Raw genomic sequence first — 22,349 nt, forward strand, 5'->3', positions numbered from 1 at the left:
ATACTCCAATCGTATTTAAGCACATTATGCTAGCAAAGTCTTAAGTACATTTTTCAATTAAACATGCAGTCACTAGGAAAATATGCCTGACTTTGTCCTTTGTGCCAGAGTTGAAGGACAGTTAGCTCTAATACATAATTTAAGTGGAGACAGAGCAATGATGTATGAAAGCTAACTTTCCAACACAAAACAACGCATGTAGAGGGACAGATTGTTGAGAGGGATAGTGAAGAGAAACTGGATTATTTAAACAGAATAATATTTATTGCTTATATTTAGAAAGTTTTTTTTTCCTTTGTATTTCTAACCAGAGATGAACAGAAAAGGACCTGAATAGAATAAAGGTAGTAAAGCAATATTATTGCAGATCTGAAGCGTGGTGAAAACAGCAGTTCAATATAGTATTCTGTTTAAAAGTTTAATGCACAAAACTGTAAATAATTAGAAGCACACACAACACTCACCTGTTGATTCACTCTCAATTTGTGGGTATTCCTCATCCATTGCATTTACAGGTGGTAAGTCAATCAGAGTATATATATTTTTACCAAGGGTAGACAGACTAGAAACATTTGATTGCTGCCGCGCTCTGTACACTTGCTTTATCTGCCCTGATATTTCTTTCCATTCTGCTTGGATCCATTTTGCAAGGGTAAGAATAGATTTGGCAACAGCATATTCTGCCTTTGCAGATTTGCAGAATGAAATGGCACAGGAGCTAAGCATTTCCATTGCATGGGTAGACTGGCCTAAGAAAGGGATACACAACAACAAGTAAAATTAACTTTAAGTAAATATTTGTTCAGCCGAACAAGGCAGAGCTTCCCAGCTTTCTTTTATGCTCATCCTGAGACATAATCATCTTAAGGAGCAGCATCATACCAATTTCTATATGTTAATTTAAACACAACTTCATTTTTGAAATATTTCATACTGACCTGCAACATACAGAAGTTTTGCTTTCTCAATGTCCATTTCGGGCCCCCACTTCTCATCCATTTGTCCTTGTATAGAAAGCTTTTTAAAATGGTTAACTAAATCTTGGGCATTAGTGACCTGGATAAGTTGTATATCACTGCACTGGGCTAGCAATCTTGTAGCAAGCGTAACATTGCCACGTTTGCGGGAACATTTTGCTGCGGTCAAGCCCAGCTCCATAAGATGGCTCTTCACTGACACTGTCTGATCTGTGAAGGAAGGTTTATTTATTTTTTAAATTAATGGTTGTGAAAAATTTGGTTAATTTTTTTAAAAAATTTTGCATATTAAACACGATACAAAATGAAAAAATGAAGAAAACAAATCAAGAAAAAAAGGAAATATAGTATGGTAGAGGTTAAGACCGTTAATTTCTCACATTAGAAAGACTGTAATCAAAAAAGTCTTGTGTGTGCACATTTTAAACTTCTGTACAGATTTTTAAAAACAAAAAAATACAAAATGTGTTTTCTCTCTCTGTGTGCTCAACAATTTATGTGCACATGCAAAGTTTTTCTTCTAAGAATTGGAGTACTATACCCCTGAACTTCTGAATAACTGGGCAAGACCAAAAAACAGGGATCCTTATCTCATAGGGATGAGATAAGAATCCCTGTTTTTTGGTCTTGCCCATTTAAACATCTGGTTAATCTTTCATCAGTTTTCATTGCATACCAAACAGCCGCTCCATAACGCTTACCTCAGCACAGGTAGGCTTGAGTATTATTTAACATTGCAACAGCCCTTGGTGGTCATGCACTCATACATTTGGGCCTCTTTAAAGATTATTCTGGTTCTAAAATGTTACATTTCAATTATGATTTAAGGTGATTTTAAAAGTACAGTAGCTAATAAAAACAAAACAAGGTAAACAATCACACAAAAAGAGCTGGTGGCTATTTGGACAAAAAGATACATAAATAAAAAAACAAGGTCAAGGATACAAGTAGCTTCTGAGGCAGCAGTAGCTGTAGCTGCCCCTATTGCTCACTGTGGCAGTCACTCTGAAAAGGTCCTGCAGGCAAATGATGCTTAGAAATGTGGACTGCCACATTTCCAAAGGACAATCATTTGGCATGTGCTTGCACTACAGCTTTCAGAATATTAACAAGCAGGCAATGATTGGTGCAATTTTGCACCTCTGGTGGCAAAAAAGCCGACTAAGGGATTTCCCCAGAACCAGAAAACAAAATTCCAAAAGTAAAAAAAAAAAAAAAGTAACATAAAAAGAATAACAGTGGTTTACGCGAGGTACAACTCTACCAGCAGGATAAGAGAAGACTTAAGGGGATGGGGGATGTTACTACGTATTTAGGAAAGATTTAAGTTTGATGCACCCTCATTTCTGCAAGATTTAATAGTAACCCATGGTTTTTCTGTGCTGCCTATGGATAATAAATATAATTAACACTACTCTATGAATCTATGCAGGGATAAAACACTGAGCCCTTAAAAACTACACAAGAATAACAGGCTATTCTAAAAATAGGACATGGAGTTGTCTTGTATAAAGGTGGTTAACTCTTGGCTGTAACCACTATTGTGTTATCTATTGCCTCATTTCTGCTGAGTAAGCACCACTCTGTACCACTTCTAAAGAGCTTCTGGCCATAAAACCTCATGCCTCATGCCACGACCATGATCTCAAACTGCCCAAACTCCTTCATACTGGATCCTATTTTTCTCTCTAATAAGGAAAGTATTTTTTCCATCCCTAGTCATTTATTTCTTAACATAAAGCTGCCCAACAGGTTCTACAGGTTGAACTTGATAATCAACCAGTGCCTAAGCTTTTAAAAACAGTCTGAATAAATACCTTTCAGTTTATCGGTTATAGTATTTTGGAAGACAGTGTATCTTAGAGCATGGATCCATGGTCTCACATCATGTTGTTTACATAAACGCAAAGCTTCGCTGAAGAGAGGGATCAGACAATCCTGTAAATAAGGCATCAACAGATCACATTCAACTTCTGTTTTGTTGTTTTGCTCGGGCTCTAAACAATGCAACACATTTAGATTCAACAGGACCTGCTTTATTGACTGAGCTTCATCAGACAATAGCTGTAATATCTGTAATAATCTGTAAATACATCATGTATTTTATGACAAAACATATCAATATAACATTGTACAAAGACGCAATGTGTACATTTTGTAATTTAGGGCAATTTGGGCAAAATTAATATTCTATCCTCCATTTTACATAAAGCTAATGTCAACTTAACTTTTAGCCCTGTTAATTATATTTTCTATATTTAGCCAAAATCTTGAGTATTTTACTGTGTGGGATACGCGGTTTAAAGAGTTGGTTCAACATATTCCAGGCAGTAACAGCAATTTGACATTAAAGATATTAAATGCAGTATATACAAGTGGATAGTATACCTCAGATGATAGTTTACTGGACACTGTACTCTCTAGAGCAGAAGAGCAGTAGAGCTGAAGCGTCCCCAACATTGGCAGGTACTGAGAAATGGTCAGTGTGGAAAGTCGCAACGGTCCCATTGCAGTTCTAGCTGTTTGCTTTAAGTATTTTGACAGGTTTCTGTAAAAGGAAAAATAAACATTACAGTTCACTTACACTAGGAACAACTGACGGTTACTCTCTGCATTAGTTATTTTTGAAATCATATCAGAAAGACTGAACATCAGCATTTTCATATATCAGTAGCATGCTATTAGCAAGGGGACCCTAAGCAAATGATGTGGTCGTTAAATGGAACCTTGAACAGGAGAAAAAAAATTCCCCAGAAAACTACTGCCCAACAACACAGGTCATTAGATATGTATTAGTATTAGACCTAGGATTTAACACCAAGCAATATAAATATGTTAATAATAATAATATAGGAAACACAAATACACAAAAACTTTCCTTATGTTTACTATGGATTTAAAACTAACAGTTCACCTGTCAATTTTAACTACAAATGTAACCATCCAGACAGAAATGGGAAGGGTGTAAGGTTGAATATCTCAGTACTAGAATACATCAATGCTCAGTATTCACTAACTGTGCCTTATGGTAAGGCTTAACACATATTACACTCCTCTTTCATAAGGACATGATTTTAGATTGAAATGTTGACAAGCTGCCGTGTAGCTGAAAACTATGCATAATACAAAGCTTTTAGAACTTCAGTAAATATATTTACAAAAGCAAATGCTGGATTAAGGATAGATTACATGGATCCTGGAGAAGTTTGCTTGTCCAGAAGTGGGGTCAGTACAGAAGAAAGATGATGTTAACTTACTCAGTTGTGGCCTGCCACTTTTGTTCTTGGTCTTGTTCATTTAAAGCCAAGCTAAAACACACTGAACTTCTCAGCAGCTGAATTTCAATACACTTCTGAAGTTCTCTTGGGTCAGGGCTAAGCATGTTAGGGAGCAGCTTTTTCATATCTGTGTAAGCAAAAAAAAAAAAAAAAAAAAAAAGACAAAAACAATAGTGTTTAACATACAGGTTATCAAACCTTTTTTTTAATTGAGGCCTCATTCCCCTAAAAACAGATTTTTTTTTCCTCACCACAGTAGTATACCTTAAGTTTGAGGTCATATATGGAAAGCAGAGAATAAACTCCGGCTTCTCCAAAGGACTTGTTTAAAGGCCTCATGATCAAAGCTGGCCTCATAATTTGAAAAACACATATCTAACAAATAGATAAACTAGTTGTATTTTCACATTAGAGTACATGTATCATATTCTCAACATGTATGTATGTGTTAACACATACAGGGATTTTTTTTATTTCTAGGTCTTATTGGATCTTTGAACTGTGCACCATGGTGATATCATGCTCTTTTGGTTGTACTTCTCCAAGATATTTTTTCATTTACATTAAATCAAAGCACATGGCTGCTACAAAATTGCCCAATGACTACAGTACTAAAGATTATTGTATTCAGCTCTCCACTTAAGCACCAAACTTACCCCCTGGTTGCAATCTCTGCCAGGCTACATCCTTGGCTAACAGAAGCAGCATCAGCACATGGGATGTGAGCTACAGAACAGCATACATCTATTGTGCCCCTTGCATTAATAAACATATACTACTACTGGGCTAAAACTACAGAAACCAGATTGTGCTAGCATATCTAGAGTAAATATAAATTTGTAAAATAATTTTATGTTGCCCTAAGCTACGTAACAAAAAAAAAAAAAAAAAAGGTGGAATCTTTGATTATGCCACAAATTTCGGAATAGCCCAGCAACATTGTATTTGGAATAAAATTTACCTATTTTCTCTTTTGTTCCTCCACTCAGAAGATTGAGATTTTCACCAGGCAGCAATTCCAGTTGTTCTGTACATTCAAGTAACTCCCCACTCTCAAAGCTGCTAAGAGATCTGTAGAGAGAAAGCTACAATTGAAAACAGCATCTATAGTAACATTCTTACAAACACTGTTTATGCCATTACACAGTGCTTTACAAAGAGGGATTTTTGTCTTACCTGTAAAATCCTTTTCTCTCTTCATTGAAAGGGGGACACAGGCACTGATGGGTTAACTCTACCTTCCGGGAGGAAAGGACACTAAAAGAACTGTGACAGCCCTCCCAGGGGGCCTGGCTGCCTCTCTCAGCAGGCTACACCCCCCTGCGGGGGCTGGAACTTCCCAGTAGTAAAAAAGTAGAAGAAGGAGCAAAAACTATAACAGTGGGCCAAGGTCTATGAGCTGTGTCTTGACAACTATGTACACCGAGCCCTGTGTGATGAGGTTTCTTGGAGTCAGTGAGTGGAGGACTCCCTCCCAGGAGGACCGAGGAAGACTGAGACACCGGTCGCATTCCAAGGAGTCGTTAACTTGGCAGGCAGAGACTAGAAGGGGGGGCGTGCCTGTGTCCCCCTTTCAATGAAGAGAGAAAAGGATTTTACAGGTAAGACAAAAATCCCTCTTCCTCTTTCATTTCAGGGGGACACAGGCACTGATGGGACGTCTAAAAGCAGTCCCGAGATAGATAGATAGATAGGGTGGGAATCGAATTTATGTCTGAGCCTGCACTGCTGCCTGCAGTACCTTTCTGCCAAATGCTGGTAGAATCGTGTGAATGTGTGGATAGAGGACCAGGTGGCGGCCTTGCAGATCTGATCCACAGAGGCAAGGTTCTTAGCTGCCCAAGTGGCGGCCAGGGATCTGGTCGAGTGGGCTGTGACTCTGACAGGAGAGGGCTTGCCTGCGACCTGGTAGGCTCTGGTGATGGTGCCTCTAATCCAGCTTGCAAGGGTGGTTTTGGTGGCCCGTAAGCCCTTGCGGGGGCCTACGGGTATGATGAGGAGGGCATCTGACCTCCTGAAGGTTGCTGATCTTTGGATGTAGAACTTGAGAGCCCTGACTACATCCAGGGAATGGAGCGCTGTCTCCTTGGGATTTTTGGGGTGAGGGCAGAAGGACGGAACAACAATGTCCTGGTTTAGATGGAAGGCCGAGACCACCTTAGGCAGGAACGCAGGGGTTGGCCTGAGGACGGCCTTGTCCTGGTGAAATACAAGGAACGGAGATTGGCAGGACAGAGCTGAGAGCTCTGAGACTCTTCTGGCTGAGGTGATGGCAAGAAGGAAGGCGGTCTTCCATGTAAGAAGAGTCTCAGATGTCGTGGCAAGGGGCTCAAAGGGGGGCCCCTGGAGGACAGAGAGGACCAGATTGAGGTCCCACCCTGAAGTGGGTGGGCGGATAGGGGGGGCTAAATGAGCCACGCCCTGAAGGAAGGTCCTGATGTGGGGATTTGATGCGATCTGGCGTTGGAATAGTATAGAGAGGGCCGAAACTTGGGTCTTTAGGGACGCCAGGCGGAGGCCCTTGTCGAGACCCTGTTGGAGGAAGCCCAGGATGTGGGCTATGTTGAAGCGATGGGGAGGGAGATCCTGGACCGAGCACCAGGAGATGTAGGTTTGCCAGGTACGATAGTAGATCTTTGAGGAGGATGGTTTCCTGGCTGCGATCATGGTGGTGATAACGCTGTCCCCAAACCCTTGTTGGCGCAGAACTAGGGTTTCAAGAGCCGGAACAGCTGAGAATTCTGGTGGAACACTGGACCCTGGCTTAGGAGGTCTGGCCGGTCTGGCAGACGAATGGGTGCGGCCTCGGAGAGATTGATTAGGTCCGCGAACCAGGCTCTCCGGGGCCAGTGTGGAGTGATGAGGATGGTCCTGACCCTTTCCCTCTTGACCCTTTTGAGGATCCTGGGGAGAAGAGGAAGAGGAGGGAAGATGTAAATGAACTGGTAGGGCCAGGGGGCTGTGATTGCGTCTACTCCTGCGGCGACTGGGTTCCTGGACCAAGATATGAAGCGAGGGAGCTTGGAGTTGTGGCGGGATGCCATGAGGTCGATCTCTGGGGTCCCCCAAACTGAGGTCAGATTCTGGAAGACCTGTGGGTGGAGTGCCCACTCCCCTTGGTCTAGGGTCTCTCTGCTGAGGAAGTCCGCTGTCCAATTGTCCACACCTGGGATGTGGATTGCAGAGATGGCTGGGACATTCTCCTCTGCCCAGGCCAGGATGTGGGCAGCCTCTTGCATTGCCCCCTTGCTGCGAGTGCCCCCTTGGTGGTTGACATATGCCACCGCGGTGGCATTGTCGGTCTGGATTCTGATGGGCTTGCCTCTGAGGAGAGTTGTCCAATGAAGTAGGGCCAGGCGAATGGCTCGTAGCTCTAGGACATTTATTGGAAGAGAAGATTCCTGTGGAAGCCACCTGCCCTGGGACACCTGTTCCTGGCAGACCGCACCCCAACCCCGAAGACTGGCATCCGTGGTGAGGATTGTCCAGTTGTGCGAGGGGAAGGGCTTCCCCTGTGAGAGACGAGTTGGCTGGGTCCACCAGGATAAAGATTTCCTCGCCGAGAGGGGGAGGACTATCTGGGAGTCCAGGTCGGGGTGATCGGGATCCCACTGACTGAGGATGGCCCGTTGGAGGGGTCGGGTGTGGAACTGGGCAAATGGGACTGTGTCTATGGCTGAAACCATGGAGCCCAGGACCTGCATGCAGGTCCTGAGGGAGACCCTGGGAGCAGAGATGAGGGATTGTGCTCGGAGGAGAAGGGTCTGGACCTTGTCTGGCGGGAGAAGGGTGAGGCATCGTTGGGTGTTGAAAACCGTGCCCAGGAAGGTCATTTCCTGCGAGGGTGTAAGAGATGACTTCTTGAGGTTGATGACCCATCCGTGGGACTGCAGGGTCTGAATCACCTGGTTGGGGGCGGAAAGGTTCTGGTAAAATGTGGGGGCCTTGATGAGCAGGTCGTCCAGATAGGGAGTGATAGAGATTCCCTGAGACCGGAGGAGTGCCATGATCAGGGCCAGCACCTTGGTAAATACCCGGGGGGCTGTTGCAAGCCCGAAGGGCAGGGCCACAAATTGGAAGTGTTTCCCTAGGACGGCAAATCGGAGGAACCGGTGGTGGGCCCTGTGAATGGGAACATGTAGATAGGCGTCCTTGATATCTATGGAGGAAAGAAACTCCCCGGGTTCCATCGCTGCAATGACCGAGCGGATGGATTCCATCCGGAAGGTGAAACGCCTGACACAGCGATTGAGCTTCTTGAGATCCAGAATGGGTCGGACGCCTCCGTCCTTTTTGGGGACGCAGAAAAGGATGGAATAGAATCCTTGGCGCTCTTTCTCCCTGGGAACGGGAGCTATGACTCCCGCTTCTTGGAGAGATAGGATGGCCTTCCAGAAGGCTGCTCGGCGAGGGGGGTTGCTGGGGAGGGGAGATGGTAGGAATCTGGAGGGGGGCGACCGGAAGAACTCTATGGCGTAGCCCCGAGAAAGAATCTCCCTCACCCAGGAATCTGTGAATGGATGGTCCCACACCTCCCGGAACAGGAGAAGGCGGGCGCCTATGCCTATCGTTCCGGGGGTGGATACACCTTCAGGCGGATGTGGGCTTGTCTGAGGAGGGCTTTTGACCCTGTCTGCCTGAGGACCAGGCGGGCCTCTTGCCCCTCCCCCTGAAGGAGGAAGATTTGTCTGAGGAAGACTGCTTAGTTTGTTTGGGACGAAAGGAGCGAAAAAGGGAGAAGCGCCGGTTTGTGTTCTGAGGTTTCGTCTTGTTCTGAGGGAGAAGGGTACTCTTGCCTCCCGTGGCTTGGCTGATGATCTTGTCCAGCTCTGAGCCAAAGAGAACCTTCCCCAGGAAGGGGATTGAGACCAGGGATTTTTTGGAGGTAAGATCCGCCGACCAGTGTTTGAGCCAAAGGAACCGTCTGGCGGCAATGGAGGTAGAAGAGGCTCTGGCAATCATTTTGGCCGAAACAAAGGAGGCCTGACAGAGGAATTGAGATGCCTCCTTGATCTGTGCGGTGAGTTGTAGGATAAAGGATTGGTCAGAGCCGTCGAGGACTGCTTGGCTAAGCTGGTCTGTCCAAACCTCGCAGGCGCGACTGACCCAGGCAGTGGCGGTGGGTCTTAGGGCAGAGCCGGAGGCAAAGAAGATGGATTTGCAGAATCCTTCAAGCCTCTTGTCTAAGGAGGTTCATGCATAGAGGCTGAGGGTCCTGAGGCATCAGGTGAGGCAGAAGGCACTGGAGGAGCAGGCTGTGTGCAAGAGGCACATAAGGGCTCAGAATGTCCAGTGGGGAGTCTGGCACAACAACGGGCGCAAGCAAGGAAGGTAACCCGCGCTGCAACCAGGTTCTTGGAAGTAGCCTGTGCAGAGTGCAACCTGGGGCCCTCCTTGGAAGAATCTGCCATAATAATTTATTGGATGGCAGAATATGGTGCAATGAGGTAAGAACACCTGTTGCAGGAAAACAGAAGTGTGTGGCAGGGTAATTGAGTTGCCAAGAAGCATTTGCTGACCTGACTTGCTGTGCCAGAGAAAAAACGGATCGGTGTAGCCTGAAGAGAGAGACTGGGACCTGGTCTGCAGGCAGCTGGTTCCAGAAACGCTGGGGAGGAAGGAGGCGGTGCTGAAGAGAGCACGCTCAGGAGGCGCAAAGAAAAGGGGGGCGGGCGCTATCAGCACATCACTTCCGGGTAAGGGGAGAGCGCGCTGAGAAGGCGCGTCGCTGTAGGGCCTGCCGCTCGCTCTGAAAGAGTGAAACGGAGCGGCATTGCGCGCCGCCATGTCAGCGTGCAGCCGCTGAATAGGAGCGCCCTTTCTCCCCAGGGCAAGCCCTTCCAAGGCGCCGGCGCCGCAGCTCCGCAGGCGCAGGCACAGAGAAACTGTCCTGCGGTCTGCTGCCGCAGGGTCCAAATGACCGACGGCGTGCCACAGGGGCTAAAGGTCCCCTGTACCCCTCTCCCCCAAGGGGAAAATCTCAGGGGGTAGGAGCGCAAGGGGCTGAGCCGAAACTCCCGCCCTTGCCAAGAGCTTCAGCACATCTGGGGGCTGAGCCGTAGCTTCTGCCCCAGGGACCTGAAATAAAAAGTTGAGAAACATAAGGATAATATAAAATAAAATAAATAAAAGGAACTCCCAAAGGGAGTTGTGTCCTCCTCCCATAAGGACACTAAAAGAACTGGGAAGTTCCAGCCCCCGCAGGGGGATGTAGCCTGCTGAGAGAGGCAGCCAGGCCCCCTGGGAGGGCTGTCACAGTTCTTTTAGTGTCCTTTCCTCCCGGAAGGTAGAGTTAACCCATCAGTGCCTGTGTCCCCCTGAAATGAAAGAGGAATTAACATTACACACCAACACTGTTGAAATTATACTGTACATGCCTGGGTCCTAGTAAATAAAAAAAAAAAATAAAGCATAACTCAACAGCACTAGAAAAATAGCTCTCAAGTTGAAATAAAAAACATGATTTTATTAGAAGCCCAATGTTTTGGTCACAGAGACCATTCTCTAGGTAACAACCCTCTTAAATTTGCTCTCACCAGCACCAAACCCTCTATGAGGAGACTGTATACAAAAAAAAAAAAAACACAACAACAAGTGACCACACCACCCCTTGCCTCTTCTAGCAAAGAAAAACATGTTAACAATATAAAAAAGAACTAGTAAGGGAATGGAACACCAAAGGATATTGGCAGAATGAAAATTAAAAAAAAAAAAAAAAGGATGTTTTCCTGTTAGGAAAGGAGATACTAGATGACAGCAACACTCAAGAGACAAATCACCATAATAGTACAGGTACGGGACCTGTTTTTCAGAATGCTCTGGACCTGGGGTTTTCCAGGGGTTTCTTTCCTTAATTTGGATCTCCACCCTAACTCAAAATAATTTATACATTAAAGATAATAGGATTGTTTTGCATCCAATAAGGATCCAATAATATTACATAAAAATGAAATCATTTTTAAAAATGTAAATTATTTGATCATAATGGAGTCTATAGGAGATAGCCTTCCCGTAATTCTGAGCTTTCTGGATAATCTGTTTTCAGATAAGGGATCCTATATGTGTATATATGTATAAATAACCAAACCTTCAGAGCCTTGATACTCCTTACCCTTCAAACTAAACCTCTTCTGCTCTGCACTCTGCCCAGATGTACAGATTAAGATGCACCATGTCTCTATCATTCAGATTTTCAAGGATCCAAATGATGAAACTAAGAAAGCATTGCTCTTCCCAGTTTAATAGTAGTCTAGTAGGCTAATTATTTATCATAAAAAAAAAAAAAAACACATCTGGCCTGTGGGTCTCCAGTTGAAAAACCCTGGTATAGTCTACAGTAACGTATAATGCTTCTCCACCCAAACAATTACCTAATAACTTCACCAATCCAGTCATCTTTCCATTTATGGTTTACATATGTCCCTGCAGGGTCCTACCCCTATTTTTTCTCTAGGATATTTATATATTGTTAGATTTTTTTTTTCTATAAATGAGCTCTTGGCATTTTATTGCAGCTGGCGAGACAAAAGGTTTTAGTTGAAAACCTTGTAGCACTGCTCATGGAGGACAGCAACTCATCTTCCTAGCAAAGCAAGCTACTAAAATAAAGCCACCACTCTTTTTTCCAGCAAGTGTGACAAACAGAAGCATCTGGAGTGGATGAAAAACTCAACATTCTTATCAGAAAAAAAAAACAGGGGCTTGCTCCGGCAGCATTTTAATTTTACAATTAATGAAGGCTAATTAGGAGTATGCCACTTACATGGTGACTTCCTTTACATGATTACATGTGGAAGTTGCTATAGTGTTCAGACCATATTCGGTCTGCCTAAACAGAGTTAGCACTCTGCTGCTTAAAAAAAAATTAATAATTTCATTTTTGATATTACTGGTCCCTCAAAAACGGAATTTTTTTTTTTTTTTTTACTATTCTAAACATAAATTTTGTTTTGAAACTAAAGAATGCAGATGCAGAGAAAGTGTAAGTACAGAGATAAGAAAAAAGGGGATTGGCAGTTTTGTCTTTTATCAACAGCAAAGTAGACTCACTTTATGTAATTGAAGTCTGCCTTTAAGTTTACACAAATGCCAGATGGTCCCTTTTTGAGATCCTGCATGGAGTTTTGCCATTCTTGGACTGCTGTCCAGTCAGCTATTGCAATGTAGCATTCACAAGCTTTGTTACCCAAGTAATTAATTACTTCAGGTACCGGGTCACTTGGCTTGGTCAGAACAGTCTTACGAGCATCACCTGCAAAAAATAGCAAATTGGTATTTTAAAAAACAAAAATAAATAACTTTTCACAGAACAAGATTATTATAATTGTGTACCTCAATTTAAATATTTTCCAAAAAATGTACATGGATATGGTACTGTATATGTGTAACAAAAAACTGAATAATAAATGTGAGGTTTGTCATAAAATAAATTTTTAGCGTATTTTGGGGAAAAAAAAAATTCTATGTGGTTATTAGCTTTCTCTAACTTTTTAAATATGTAAACGGGTACCTGATCAATGACCCACACAAACAGGCAGAAATTTGAAAATGAAAAGCAGAGGGCCTTTATTTACACACACAAACACATATATATACTAAGCCATAACAGTCACCCAAGTCATGTTGTTGTGTACAGTTGTAGAGAATAGACATTAAGAGGAGTTGTAAGCATTAACATTTCCAGCAATCCACTTGTAGAACAATAAAATAAGTTGCATTACCAATAAAATGCAACCCAGGGGTTATAAAGAAATAGATTTATATTGTACATTATGTAAAGAACTCCACTTTGTGATTGCAGCCTTTTATTAACCACCACATTATTGATAAGCATGGTTCAGTGTTTGTACTGTTGACAAATATACCATCTGTGGATTGTCAATGGTACATCTTTGTTAAAGTTTATGTGAAAGGAAATAAACTTCCTAAAATATGTCAAAAAAATCTGTGTACAGTCTTTATTAGGATGAAAATAATGTAGTTTTTTCACACCTATTACATTCAGATCTAAAACTAACCAGGTTCCAGCTAACTACATACATTTACTGTACATATTTGAGACAGATGTTACTGAGGTTAGAAAAGGTAACCATTAAACTCAACTTACCATTTGAATGTTTTGGGCTAGCAGAGTTGCCAGTGGCATTTGCCAGCTTTAAAACAGATTTATCAAAGCCTGAGGTACTGCAGTCTACGCCTGTCATTGCACACAAATGCTCCTGATACTCAACAGCAGCCTTCTCAAACCTGTTTTCATAAAAAGTAAAGGAACTTATGTCAGAATGTCTCCTTGACTGGTTCTCAATAGATCTGACAACTATTAATTCCAACTGTCAAACATGGTTATTCCAATAAACTCTAACATATAGTTCTTAATAAACAAAAGAACTCAACATGTCACCTTATTGACCTGAATGTTTAGGACAACTGTATACAAGACAATTTTGGGCATTTAGCCTGTTGTATTTTCAACAGGCCTGATTTACAGTGACAAAATGGCAAGAATAACTACCTCATGTTGAACAACTGCTTACAGCTAATTTACATATAGGGAGGCAAATTTTCCATTCAGGTCCTTCCAGGGCTACTACTGAGGTGACAGAGTGATAAAGTAAAAGGAAAAATAATACAATATGGGTAGTAAATTATACTTAACTTATACAGGAAACATATCAAGTTCTCAAGGCAATAACCTTACAAATATTACATGCTGTATTAGTAAAGGTGGAGTCTGATCAAGAGATAGCCCAAATTTAGTTATCACAGAAGCACATTAAGAAGAAAGCGTTGGTGTTTTGCATGGCAGGTGATATTTTGAAGGCTTTCTTACCTTCCATCTGCATGCAGAGCTACAGAGCTTATCCAGGATAGACTTTTTCCAGCAACAGCAGATGACCACACTGCTAAACCTTGAATAGCTTCAGGGCACTGCAGTTCACAAAGAGCTTCAACAACCATCATCACTGTTAACTCAAATTCTGTTCCCTAGAATAAGAATCATCTCTTTAAAATAACAAAACGTATGGCACAACAGAGGTATACTTTTTTTGAGGTAAAAATAGCAGCTGTGCTGTGGCTATACTATGCACATATTGCTCACAAATAACAGCACTTGGGACAAAGGTGAACCTTTTTTCAAGAGAAGGTCACACACCTTTCAGCTAAGAGCAAGAATCATTGTATATGAATTTTAAGACCTTAAAACATTATGTAGTGGAGCAATAAATCTGAAACTATGGATAGTCACTTAAAGGAGAAAGAAAGGTAAAAACTAAGTAAGATTTTCCAGAAAATACGGCCATAAGCACTCACAGAAATGCTGCACTGACTTCTCTGAAAAAAGATTAGTTGTATCTGTAATTCCTGTGCCAGAGACACACAGCTTTCTGTTCTCTGCTCTTTAATGCTCCCCCCTCCCTCAAGAATGCTAAGAACTCACTCCCCTCCGTAGGAATGTGGATCTGAGCCAATCAGCAAGAAGCTGACTCATAGTCTTACTAACTGAGCATGTTCACTTGGTCTGCATATCGGTGAAGGAGCAAGGCATTATGTGAACTTTCTTTACACAGCTCAGCGTTTTTTTTTCCTGTTTGGCTTCAGATCTTCTGAACAGGTGAAATATGGGGAGACTTAAGGGCACTATTGAGACAACTGAAGGTATGCCTGCAGCTTGAGATTAACTCTTTACTAGCCTTTCCTTCTCCTTTAAGACTTAAGAAGAATTTAAGAAAAATCATAAGCAAATATATTTGTCACACTTAACAGAAGCAAGTCAGAGATTCTTATCACCATTCCTTATAATTTATTAGAAAGGCAACCCCTAAGACTAAGGTGCCACGGAGTGGTTTAGTCACCCGCGATAGATCTTATTGCAGGCGACTAACCACTCTGAAACGCCTTTCCACCAGCAACAATCAAAGTCGCTGGTGGAAAGGCCATTCCATCGCTTTGTTATTCCAAAGTTGGGCAAAGTTTCCTCTTGCAGGTGTCTTAGCAATATTGAAGCAATGCTACAGACTTTTCACCAGTGACTCTTAATGTTGCTGGAGAAAAAGACTTTGAGAGTAGTTGACATGCTGGATGGCAACAAATGTATGTTTTGAATTGCATTGCCATAAAATTTTTTACTGCGGAAAATTTTTAGAATGTGATTTCACAGAACAGCAAAGTTCACTTTAAAATCATTTTCTTAGCATCTTGCATACAGAACTAATATGTTAATGGAAGGGCAAAACAATTAAGCAGTTACCTGTGGCGTATTATTGTTCTTCATCTCAGTCAGTAAGTCAAACCCATGCCTTACTGTTACAGCAGGCTGCCCAGCCATCAACCCCACTCTCATAATGGCAAGTCTTATCCGTGTAAGCCAGTCCTGGCATGTCTGGCGGTTGGTATAAAAGAAAGTCCTTATGACCTACAATGTAAAGTCCTAGTTAAATAAGATGCACACTGACACAAGAATACTATAAACAGTTATTACAATAATGTGATTTTCAATATGTGTGCACATCACATGTGAGGCACTTAGTGATATATCGGGTAAAACTCCAAACATAATAACATCTTTTTTTAATTTAGTGGACAAGGTTTTTTTGACAGCACTCCCAGGGGGCTGACCAAACTATTCCTACCATGCTACAGCACCTGCAGGGGGCTGTCCCTACACAGAATGTAAACAAGTATTGAAAACTAGAAGAAACAAGGCAGAAATACTGCCTAAACTGAACCACTGGGCTAACTATCCCTGCAATAAAGAGAGTGGGAAGACTCCAAAAGAAGGAATGGGAGGCAAATAGGGCTCCCACCTGGAGTGACAGGACTGGAGTTTCTCTACGCAGACAAACCTGCAGGAGGAAGCTCTCCCCCAACAGGCTTGAGGATCAGTAAGGGAGGGCATGCCAGTTTCTCTTTCAATAAAGGGAGAAAAGGATTTTACATGTAAGACAATAATCCTTCTCTCTTTCATTTCAGGGGGGCACAGACCAAAAGTAGTCCCTAGGAAAGTGTGAGATATGAGTAAAACCTGAGCCTGCAATGTTGCCTGCAGCACCTTCCTGCCAAAGACCATCTCCTTCAAGGAAGCCATGTGCACCCAAGAGAACTGGGTAAAGGTGTAAATTGCCGACCAAATGGCAGTTCAGAGACCCTTCTGGCCGAAGTTATTGCCAAAAGGAAGATGGTCTTCCATGTGATCAGCTTGTCAGAGGCCTAGGAGAGCGGCTCAAATGGGGTCCTTGGAGGGCTAAAAGGGCCAAAGTTGAGGTCCCAGCCTAGGGAAGGAGGGACAATTCGATGGGCAACATGAGAGACTGCCTGAAGGAATCTTCAGATGTCAGGATCCTGAGCGATTTGGTGCTGGAACAACACAGAACAGCACAGATCTGGCTCTTGAGAGGGACCAGACTGAGATCCTTACCAAGACTGAGCTGGAGGAAGGCAAGCAGTGTTATAGCGATGTGCAGTAAAGTTGTGGGCCGTACACCACAATTTTCTGCCATGTTCTGTAGTAAATCTGGCAGCAATCATGGCGGCGATCACCCTGTCAGGTCCCTGTACTAAGATTTCAATAGCCAGCCCGTCAAAATAGCAACTGAGAATTCGGGTGGTATACTGGATCTTGGCTTAGGAGATCTGGACAGGTGCCGCCTCTGCGAGCTTCACGAGTTATGTTAACCAGGCTCTACTAGGCCAATGATGGGCAATAAGCAAGGTCCTGAGCTGTTCCTGCTTGATCCTCTTGAGAATTCTGGGGAGAAGGGGAAGACCTAGATGAAGTCAAAAGGCCATGGAGCGGTCAGTGTGTCAACCTCAACACTGAAGGCCTGCATCCGTGGTGAGGATGGTCCAGTGAAGAATTACAAAGGGTTTGCTCTAAACAAGGCGGGCTGGGTGCATCCACCATGATAGCAATCGCCTCGTAGGGAGAGGAAGGGAATTAGGGGAGTCCAAAGAAGAGGTCTCCACATCCCTCTAGGTCAGAATGGTGTGCTGAAAGGGACGGGTGTGGAACTGAGCAAAGGGGACTGCATCTGTTGCAGAGACCTGAACTTGAGAAAGAGAGAAATCTCTCCGGTGAGGGTTGCGAGAACTCGATAAAGTAGCCATTAAGGAGAATTTCTTGCACCGAGGCATCTGCATAAAACCACACCTCCCAAAACGAAAAAGACGCCCTTCCTTTCCCGTCGGTTTCTGGGATGGGGAAACCACCAGGCAATGGTGGATTTTTCCAGTTCTGCCTGCCAGAGGACCAGGCAGGTAGTTTCCCTTTTCCTTTACAGGAATGTCCCTTTTCCATGGGCGACTGTTTGAGCTGCCTGGAAGTGGTGATTTGAGGGCTGGTTCTTTGGCAAAATAGTTCTTAGCCCGGGTGACTTGGTTGATGATATTGTCAAGGTCAAAGCCGAAAAGTATGTTTCCAGAAAAAGGAATGGAGACCAGGAACTTCTTGGAAGTTAGGTCTGCAGAACAATGTTCGAGCCAAAGAAAGCATCTTGCTGTGATAGAGGTGGTGGAAGTCCTGGCAATCATCTTAGTGGAACCGAGGGAGGCCAGGAATTGGGAGGCTTCCTTGAGCTGTTCTACACATTGTAGGGTGGAGGCTTGGTAAGAGCAGTCAAAGATTACTTGGTAGAGTTGGTCTGCCCAGACCTTAAAGGCATGACTGGATCAAGCTGTGGCACAGATGGGCCTGAAGGCGCAAAAAAGATGGATTTGCAGAAGTTGTCCAGTTGCTTAATTATGGGGTCCTTAAAGTCAGCAGCGCTAGAGACTGGGATGGCAGTGGACTTGGCCAGTCGGGTGATCCACAGTGGGTAAGAGTGACCAAAGATCTGTGTCCTCTTTGAAAAAGAGCGCGCTCTGCACTAGTGATGCAGCCAGGCTTGTACCCCTCCAACGTGAAAGAGCTTAAGTGTGAAGGTGCAAGGAGGGTTGTATCCCATAAGCTGTCTACTCAGGGTGGCATTAGGGACCAGAGCGCTGCTGACTGGGAGGGTTCTGAGTTCACACCACTAGGATTCATTGCACTATCACAGTAAATTACTGTATATGCTGGTAAAAGACCAGTAATTATGCAATAAGGTTCAAAGGACAAAGGGTAGCAGTGAAAATGTAGGTAACATTTTGCTCAGTTTATACCAAGTATATTAAGCCCCATGTATGATACAGAATAGTATTGTGACAATGATTTGAAAGAAACTTTCCTGGGCCAGTACATTTTTTCACTTTGGGAAACAAACTTAATAACTGGATTCTAAAATATTGGCACCACCCAGTAAATATAGGTTTCCTTGTCCCTTAATCATAGAACATCCAAGGCATTGTGGGACTAAAATCATGCCTACCGGAGGACTGACTACCAATACAGTCCTGCAATGATACAAGTAAAGACTGAAACTGTTTTCAAATGATAATTTCATTAAAAAAAAAAATCTAAAAATAACAAACTTAATTGCCAGTGTAATTAATGTACACTGGAAGCTTGCTTAGAATAACATTTTCTTTCATTATGCAATAATCAGATTCTAGCTGGAGAAATACTTTAATGGCAAGTGAATGTAAAAATGTACATTTCTGCGCTGGAATTAACAACTCAATGAACAATCCCAGTACAGAGCCGGGATAAATTTGCCAAGGATTTGTAAGGTAATTAGACAGCTATTTGAAATGGTGTTCTCACCTTTGGAGGAGAAGTTAATGCATTGGCACATCCTTCATAGGCATTGTACATTAGCTTGTCCAAGTTCTCAAGGTACTGTAGCAGAAGAACAAGTCTAAGTTGATTGTTGCCATGTCCTTCATCGTTGTCTGCTGAAGTCCACTGTCCAACATCCTGATCTGGGTTTAATGTGTGGGCTGCAAGGCTTCGGATGATGCCTTTAAAAACATTACATAATGAAATTATAGCATTCTAAAAGTTTCTTACAATCACACAGTTTATTGATCTGTCCCAAACATATTCGAAAGCCCATTCAAAATCCATTTGTAATCAAACTTATCTTGCTTAAACAAGCAAGAAACTTACGTTGGTTGGAAATTCCCAATCACTCATTTGAAATTAAGAATTCACTCTAATGAGTGGTGAAATGTTTTCAAGAAAACTCAGAAAAAGTCCAGGTTTAGACTTAATTCTACTAGATCAGTGATCCCCAACCGGTGGCTCGTGAGCGACATGTTGCTCACCAACCCCTTGTATGTTGCTCTCAGTGTCCCTAAAGCAGGTAGTTATATTTTAATTACTGACTTAGAGGCAAGTTTTTGCTGAATTAAAGATTTACACCCAAATAAAGCCTGCTGTAAGCTGAAATGTCCATAGAGGCAACCTAATAGCCAATCATAGCTCTAATTTGGTACCTCCATGGAATGTAATGATGCTTGTGTTGCTCCCCAAGTCTTTTTACATTTGTCTGTGGCTCAAGAGTAAGAAAGAGTGGGGACCCCTGTACTAGATACTGTATAGCATGACCTGGATGAATGAGAATGTTGGTTGGAAATGCAATAATTAAACCTGGGCCCCCAGTGAACTGGTGATCAGATCACCATATGAATGAATTTGTGATTTATAAGCCATAGTTTATCACCCCACATGGAACCCATGGAAAGGTCCACAGGTTCAAGCCTTTGCAAATTAGCTTGAATTTTTATTATATTCACCAGTGCTAAGTAGGCTAATTTGTCATTAGAATTGATAAATACTTATGCATTGAATCTGGCTTGTTCCCCTAAAAATATTTGCTGATGTTTAAAGCCGTTCAACTTCTGATGTGTAACATATTAAAACTAAGATATCAATGGAAAAGAAAATAAGGTGTTTGTGTATTTGGTCCCTCCCACCCCCCAAGCAAATGGGACTTTACTGGAAGGAGGAAAGACAGTTAGCATAATAAAAAACTCATAAAAAAATTGTTTATGTCAAATACAAGAGCTATGTCAAGGACAAATATAAGAAGTCTGTTTTTGGACAGGGTGGTACCTTCAATTGTCTGGAATGTATCTTGAGCTCTTCCCAAAGGGGTACGTAACTTCGACAGAACAGTAAACTGAGCAGCTTCCCATACTGCCCACTGCCACAGTACAGCATCAGTCTTTAATAGATTTCTGGGAATGGGCGAGACATCACGTTTGTCTAGCCTTAGGCAACTGCAGAACAACCTCTCCAGCCAATTTTCCTTTCTAAAGAAAGGAAAAGCAATGCAGACTTTATCAAAGAAACACTCTCATGGGAAATTTTTTTTTTTTTTTTTAAACAAATCAGTTAATAGAGCTTCCTCAGCAGAATCCTGCATTTAAATCTTTTTTTATATTTAATTTTGACATGGGGCTAGCCATATTCTTCATTTCCCAGGGTGCCCCCCTCCCCGGCAGCCGATCAGCAGAACAATGGGAAGGTAGCAAGATAGCAGCTCCCAGTAGATATCACAATAGCACTCAATAGTAAGAAATCCAAGTCCGGCTTGGGACTCCTCCAGTTACATGGGAGTAGGAGAAGCAATAGGTTATATGAAAGCAGATCTGTGTAGCGCTGGCTCCTTCTGAAAGCTCAGAATCAGGCACAATGCACTGAGATTGCAGCTACACACCAATATTAAAGCTAAAAAAATACATTTGTTGGTTTGAGAATAAAATTTTAAATAGTAGAGTGAATTATTTGCTATGTAAATGGTGTAATTTAGAAATAAAAGGTATACCATAAAAATCATGACAGAATCCCTTAAAGAGGCACATTTTAAGAACATACAAGCCCATTTCACAGTCTATGTGGTCACTAGTAAAAAAATATAAAACAATGTTTAATTCTGATTGTGTGCTACTAATAAGGAAAAGGAACAGTGGTGAGCATTTGGTGTACGGGAGCAAGAAGTACTGCCTGAATTCTTACATTGTATTCATTTTGAAGAAATAACTCAAAATAAATAATGAGTTTCCACATTTATTTTAAACCCACCTCTGAGGTGGCAAACTATAAAGTTAAGAACCAAAGAGGACTGTAATTCTAAGCAAGGCAAAAAGATACACTGTGCTGTAACGCATGATGTTTTACATAGCATAAAGCAAAAAATATAGATTGCATAGCTTTTCAGTGCACACTATTGGGTTGCAGCATAAGTGATCTACACACAGGCATATTTTTTTGCATTTGACGAGCAAGTTTGAGTATACCTTATCGCATCAGCTAACTGATTTTATTATCTGCCTAGCTGTACTCATTTCTGTGCTTCATGAAAAATCAATAGACAAGACAATACAATAAAGGGTTGAGTTTGGAGCTGAAAAAAAATGCATTTAGGCACATTTAAAAAATAAAAAATGCCCAAATGTAGAGGCCACACTTGCCTCTATGCTGCATAGCATTTAAGAAATAATTACTGTATTTTGATTAGTTTCCAAAACCTACCCTGATCTGTGAGAGCTGCCATACAGAATAAAGCTGATAACATCAGAAAAGTCCTGCTGGTGGAATGTGTTGCTTGGAGATTTACTCATATGGTTTCTTATTGCAGAAGAAATTTCCTGCATTTCGGTGTTGTTGGTGTTGCTATATAAAGATAAATACAAATTATTTAATGGATCTGCACGTTTTGATTTATACCAGAACAAAATTCAGCTGCATTTTTAGAGCCAGGAAACATACAATAAAGGGATGTCCACCAACAAAAGTATTTTGAATGAAAGAAAATGTATTGAACATCACGGGCCTTTTGTTAACAGAACATGATTATTTCTGCTTAGCTGGGACAATTGATATTATGTTGGTCTTTTCTTTTCTTAGTAAAACATGGGTATCCCATAACAAAAAGATATTAAAAGGTTTTTTGAAAGTATAAAACCGAGGAAAGTATATTTTATTCATCTTCTGTCTTCTGATGCATGTGAAATAAAAATTATTCTGATTTAAAGGAGGTGCCCATGGCAAGTGCACCCATCAATTTCTTTTAGCTTGGGCACTTACATATACATGTGCCACATAATTTCATCACTTAGCTTAGTTTTATGCTTTGGCTACCTGACTTTACCTTGACAGGCCAAATGTTTTGTCTGAGGAGCCCAAACACTAAGGGAGAGATTTACTAATCCACGAACTCGCGGAGCTTTCATT

At 42.2% G+C, this 22,349-nt stretch overlaps 1 protein-coding gene across 1 annotated transcript in view; it reads right to left on the minus strand.

Moving 5' to 3' along the window:
- Positions 1 to 22,349, minus strand: part of smg1 (SMG1 phosphatidylinositol 3-kinase-related kinase) — an 88,228-nt gene that overhangs the window by 37,628 nt on the left and 28,251 nt on the right. Inside the window, exons 19-31 of the mRNA XM_002932221.5 lie at positions 21,648 to 21,788; positions 20,226 to 20,425; positions 18,933 to 19,129; positions 15,504 to 15,668; positions 14,085 to 14,239; positions 13,362 to 13,501; positions 12,305 to 12,506; positions 5,217 to 5,326; positions 4,235 to 4,382; positions 3,366 to 3,525; positions 2,795 to 2,915; positions 939 to 1,187; positions 465 to 749 (exon numbers count right to left, since the gene is read on the minus strand). Of these exons, the coding sequence (XP_002932267.3) occupies positions 465 to 749; positions 939 to 1,187; positions 2,795 to 2,915; positions 3,366 to 3,525; positions 4,235 to 4,382; positions 5,217 to 5,326; positions 12,305 to 12,506; positions 13,362 to 13,501; positions 14,085 to 14,239; positions 15,504 to 15,668; positions 18,933 to 19,129; positions 20,226 to 20,425; positions 21,648 to 21,788 (2,273 nt within the window). The remainder of the gene's footprint in view (positions 1 to 464; positions 750 to 938; positions 1,188 to 2,794; positions 2,916 to 3,365; positions 3,526 to 4,234; positions 4,383 to 5,216; positions 5,327 to 12,304; positions 12,507 to 13,361; positions 13,502 to 14,084; positions 14,240 to 15,503; positions 15,669 to 18,932; positions 19,130 to 20,225; positions 20,426 to 21,647; positions 21,789 to 22,349) is intronic.

The sequence above is a fragment of the Xenopus tropicalis genome, chromosome 9, assembly GCF_000004195.4.
Source record: "Xenopus tropicalis strain Nigerian chromosome 9, UCB_Xtro_10.0, whole genome shotgun sequence".
Classification (NCBI taxonomy): Eukaryota; Metazoa; Chordata; class Amphibia; order Anura; family Pipidae; genus Xenopus; species Xenopus tropicalis.